This window comes from Colobus angolensis, unplaced genomic scaffold (genome assembly GCF_000951035.1).
Source record: "Colobus angolensis palliatus isolate OR3802 unplaced genomic scaffold, Cang.pa_1.0 Scaffold27, whole genome shotgun sequence".
Lineage (NCBI taxonomy): Eukaryota > Metazoa > Chordata > Mammalia > Primates > Cercopithecidae > Colobus > Colobus angolensis.
The window spans coordinates 12,185,593-12,191,111 of record NW_012115932.1 but is presented as its reverse complement, the minus strand read 5'-3'; the positions used below and the strand labels follow the sequence as shown (position 1 = coordinate 12,191,111).

The window sequence follows — 5,519 nt, the reverse complement described above, 5'->3', positions numbered from 1 at the left end:
AGGTTCAAGTGATTCTCCTGCCTCAGCCTCCCAAGTAGCTGGGATTATAGGCATGCACCACCACGCCCAGCTAATTTTGTACTTTTAGTAGAGACCGGGTTTCTCCATATTGGTCAGGCTGGTCTCAAAATTCCCCACCTCAGGTGATCTGCCCGCCTCAGCCTCCCAAAGTGCTGGGATTACAGTCATGAGCCACCACACCTGGCTGATTCTCAATTTCATCAGTGAAATGAGAGGCCTGGATTTCACGAACAGAAAGGTCCATTCCAGCTGCAAAATTGGGTAGATATGCAGCCTCCATTTGATGCGGGTGTTTCACAGGTACTTTCTAGTAAAAGTTAAAGGAACTGGCATTCCTGAATGTCCCCTGCATGTCAGACTTAATGCTTGCTGCCCTACCTACCTTCACTTACTTATCACCCATAACTACCCTTGATGGTTAATGGACATCTCCCCATTCATTAGAAGACAAACCCAAGGTTCAGGGAGATTATGTCAATTACCAAGGTAACTCAGGTAGCAAGTGGCAGATCCAAGATTCCAGGAGCCAAAGACTCACTTACCCACATTTGCCCTCTAGGTGCCCATGACCTGGCCACACCCGAATGGTCACAAGTAAGTGAAATCATGCCTGTCTTAGCTCCATTTCCCAAGGCCAAATTCCTTAGGCACTGGAGCAGTGGTCTTGATTCTGCAGGTAACTCAGCAGGAAGTAAAATGAGACAGTGGTTAGAAATGTGTGTTCTGGTGTGAGCCTGCCTAGTATTCACATCTCAGCTCCACAAAGGTCGAGGGGCTTTACCAAACCTCCCTGAGCATTGGGTAATTCAGGTAGGTAATAGTTGTACCTAGTCCCAGGGTTGTTAGGAGGATTTAAAGAGCTAGCCCATATAAAGCTATCAGCAGACTGCCTGAATATAGTAAATACCCAATCATTATTTGCTACCTAGCTAAACAGGAGGGCTTTTGATGGTGGCAAGCAATTTCCAAGCTTATCTATGGTAGGAGTTATGAACCTGGGGTCCAGGAGGTCCCTGAAATTATTTAAAAGCCTTTTCTCTAGGAAGAGTTCTGAACCTTTATCAGTCTCATAAGGGTCTGTGACCTGACAGAGGTTAAGACTTTTTGACTGTTGTAGACCTGACTTCCTACCATATATATTATTTCTCAAATAACAGGGTTAGCAAAAGATCCTCAAGTCGTGGGAGAAATTGCTGGATCCTCTCAGCATGGCCTCTCCAGCCATGTGTGCCTCTGGTATTTATCACACAGTCCCAGAAACTGCCCAGAATTCCCAGGTGGTTCCTATGAGAAGGTCTGAATACAAATCGCACAACAAGAAGGAATCAGGCTGCAGGAACCTTCTCTGGGAGGGCCAGCCCCAAAGATCTATTCTTCCTCCGAGAACAATCGGTGCATTTGTTTTGCATACCATGAAGTGAAATACACAGGACACTGGCCCCTTTTCTGGGAGCTCACAAAAGCACCCGGAGTTACTCCGCAAAAGGAGCATGGCTCCAAGGTGCTGTTCAGACCTGATCCACAGCACCTGATTCCCGAAGGGCCTGTCACCTTCCCAGTCTGGCCTTGACTCAGGAAAAGCCTGTGGTGCTGCTGGAGCCTTTGGCCCAGTGGGCAGGACCCAAGCTGTCCACTGGACCCTCTCCGGTTGTTGGGACAACCATCCTCAGGAATTTCGGCCTCCCAGTCTTCCCCTGGGTGAGAAGGGGAGAGAGTTGGCAAGGCTGGCTGCTTGGCTGCTCTTCCAACCCCCTGGTGAAAGGGGAAGCTGAAAACTGGATTCCCTACCCCCAGCAGCTCCTGGCCGGCCAGCACACAAAACAGCTCAGCCCCAGAGGGAGGAATGTGCCAAGACATTCTTTAGGGTTGGTAACCAGAGACGCTATTTTGTCCTTGGTGGCTAAGAAATCACTTTTCTGACTGCAGGACCATTTGACTTACTTCTTTTAAATTCAAGGGAATGGGTGGGCATCTCCATGATTCAGGTAAGGAAAAATCCAAGGCAAATACACACGCACGCATACACACACACGGAGTGGAATTTTTAGTTCAATTTTTTTTCTCACAGCATTAATTAATTGCAGGGATATAACTACCTTGGCAGAACTTTTTCTCCCCAACCCACCACCCCCAAAATAAGTTTGGTTCTTTTCAGCTTTGTTAAATTTCTTCTTCCTTTTTCTCATAGCCAATCCCTGTTCCCCCTTCTCTTCTCATGGAGTCTGGAGAGGTAAGAGAGGCAGAAGGGTTTGAAATAATAATATCTAAGAGCTGGCAGGCCCGTGACGACCATCTAACCAACCCACTTCTCAAGCACTCAAACCTCAGAGAGGTCAAGTGATTTGCCCAAGGCCACACAGACAGGACTAAAAGGCAAAAATGAGGTATGCCAGAGGGAAATTCCAGAAAACCACAAGTGGATATCCTCCAATTAGCTCTTTTCCAAAACGTACAAAGCTGTAGTTGTTTTTCCAAAACGAGCACAATAGTGACCCCCAGAGTTGACCTGAGACCCCCCTCAGGATCCCAAGTTCAGGGGCCCAACACCAGCCCAGTGCAGGTGGGATGACAAGGAGGTACAGAGATGAAGCTTATAAACCAGTGACACAAGGCCAAGCGTGGTGGCTCACACCTGTAATCCTAGCACTTTGGGAGCCTGAGGTGGGCGGATTGCCTGAGCTCAGGAGTTCGAGATCAGCCTGGGCAACACTGTGAAACCCTGTCTCTACTAAAATACAAAAATTGGCTGAACGTGGTGGCGTGCACCTGTAGTCCCAGCTACTGGAGAGGTTGAGGCAGGAGAATTGCTTGAACCCAGGAGGCGGAGGTTGCAGTGAGCCAAGATCTTGCCACTGCACTCCAGCCTGGGCGACAGAGAGAGACTCTGTTTCCAAAAAACAAAAACAAACTAAAAAACAAAAGCCAACAAAAAAAACCAATGACACAAGATGAAGAAGGTGAGCTGCTCACCTAAGTGCTGCAATGTTTCTGCCTCCTCTCCATGGCTTGCCAATCTGCCTAAAAACAAAGGCTGGGCAAGCAAGGCGTTGGGGCCTTAGGCTGGCCACAGTACCTAGCTAAAATATACTAACACTATTTGTTTTTTTGTTTTGGTTTTTGCCTATCTTTTTTGTTTCCCCTTTATGACAATAGATATAACTAGTTTCCCATTTGTGAAAATGGTACACAAATTTTTAAAGTGAGTTGATCTAAAGTCAAGGAGTAAGTAAGCAATAGCACAGGTGGATATAGCAAAAAAATCATGGAGGTGGTCCATGTAACACTAAAATCTGGGAGATTGTGCTCTAGCCAATCAGTTCTTGATAGAAGCTATTTGCTTGCCCTTTTCCAAGGGTAAAGAATTACTGTTGAGAGGAGTCTCCTATTGCTGTATTAGAAGTTCCCAGATGCATGATTATCAGTGTTGGCAGGGGCAGTCCTTTCCCTCCAACAGGACGTCCAATTGCTAACAGCACACAGGTCTCAGTAAACTACAGGGACCTAAAGTGGGGCAGGTCACATACGCTTGAACTTGTGTCTGCTCTGAGAAAAGGACAAGAGAAAAGATGCTGCCAAGTTCACCAACACAGTAACAGAGCCGGCAACTGACCTGAGTAGGGGTAGGGAAGCAGCGTGTCAGGGTGACAAGTTTGAAGGTTAGAACTTCAGAGCTGGTGAAGAACTGATATGCAGAATGGCAGAAAAATAAAAATATTTGAGCAAAACACACCTCTGGGCTTCAAATTTTCTCTTATGTTTCAAATGGGAGTTGGGCTCTGATCTACATCCCTTCCAAATTTTAAGCATCCCAATATTCCCTTCCAAGCAAACCTTTTAAATTCAGGGAAATGGTGGGCCCCCCACATCTGACAAACAGGGAAACTGAGGCTTAGAGGTTGAAGTAGCTTGCCTAAGAGATGCTCTCTAGCACTAAATATTTACCTTCCAGATTACATTCATGAGACATTCAGCATGGTGCTGAGTGTAGAGGAGACATCCAGAAAGTGCTGAATGAATGAATGAATGAATGAACGAATGTAAGTGCTCCCAGAAGCTACCGAGAATCTCAACTCTCATTTTCTTTCTGCTTATTTTCTTTTTTTAACTCACATCTTGCTACATACACTTCTGGGACACCTCCACCCCAACCACACAAGATGAAGAGTCCAAGAAATTCACCTTGGTTGCTTTACAGGGACCTGACCCCCAAGGTCACAGACAAGGTTTAAAGTCCACATTCCCCAAGACACTCTGCCCACAGACCGTGTCAACAACACCGTGGTCCGGGGACTCCAGGACACACGTGGAGAGGGTGTATGTATCTGTGTGTGTAGTATGTGAGCAAAGAAATGCCAAACAACCAGGAGAAAGTATGGAGAGGTAAGAGCCACACCGAGCCATCTCAGGCTCCACCTGCCTCTGCACATCATTTCAACCTACAGCGGCCTGGTACCCACCAAGGTCAGGTCCCGCTGGTGCAGGGCTGAGGAGCCTCGCCGCCCCCTCCCCCGACCAGGAAAGAAAGGGAGGAGAAAGAGGCCTCTCACTTCCATCTCCATCCTAACAGCTTCCAAGTTGCTGCCAGATTCCTGGATAACCAGTCTCCCTCATCTGCCCTCCCCCGCTTCTTCACTTCCTCCCCACCCTCGGGTTCCAGGGCCCCTGGCTGCCCCTGTGCTGTTCTCAGCAGCTTCCAAGGCACCTGTCAAAAAGCACACCCCAGGATGCCTTACCCTAAGCCAAGTGCCCTCTCTCCAGTGGTCTCCCACGGAATCCTGGGGTCCTCACCACCCCTTCCAAACCGGACACTTCCCCATCCCCATCCGCCCACCCCTACGCCGGGTGGAAGCGTCCGCGGGAAGACCCGGCTTCACCCGGTTAGGTCGCTCCCCCAACCCCCGCCCCCGCTCGACCTCTCTTCCCAAAGGGGGCGGGCGGGGCTAGAGCTTAAGGTCAAAACTCCGGGCAGGTGCCGGCTGGGGCCTAAGTCCTCCAACTGGGGATGGCGGTGGGGCAGCCTGGGGCAGCTCCCCGGCAGGCGCCTCCTCTCAGTTGCCCACTGAGGCCGGAGCAGCGCTCCAGAAGGTTGCGGGGAGCAGGAGGTGGCGAACTGAAGAGAGCTCAAGAGGCACGCAGAGCTCCCCCGCCCCCGCCCAGTCCCAGCCGGCGGCTCCAGAGGCAGGTGGGGGCCCGGGCGGGGGTGTAGGGGCACGGAGGAGGGTCCCGGGGTCCTACCTGTCCCGCGGGTCGATCCAGCTGGTGGTGCGGTTCGTGTGGTCTATGTAGTAGACCTTGCCGTCGAAGTCGCGCGCCTCCTCCCAGCCCTCCGGCAGGGGCAGCTCCGGCCGGGGCATCTTCCCGAGCGCTGCCGGCGCTCCCCCATGCAGCTCTCGACCGCAGCAGGGGCTCAGCGGCTCCAGCCGGCCGCTCTTAGCCCGGGCGGCCGCCGAGGCACCATGATCGGGGGGGTGGCGCCCGCGGATGGGGGGCCCTAGTGG

The 5,519-nt window shown here is 50.9% G+C and overlaps 1 protein-coding gene across 3 annotated transcripts in view; it reads right to left on the bottom strand.

Moving 5' to 3' along the window:
• Nucleotides 1-5,517, bottom strand: part of WWC1 (WW and C2 domain containing 1) — a 177,047-nt gene extending 171,530 nt beyond the window's left edge. For all 3 annotated transcript variants that reach the window (XM_011947743.1, XM_011947744.1, XM_011947745.1), the window contains exon 1: nt 5,257-5,517. In XM_011947743.1, coding sequence (XP_011803133.1) covers nt 5,257-5,375 — 119 coding nt within the window. In that variant the 5' untranslated portion in view covers nt 5,376-5,517. The remainder of the gene's footprint in view (nt 1-5,256) is intronic.
• Between the last annotated feature and the right edge of the window lie 2 nt (nt 5,518-5,519).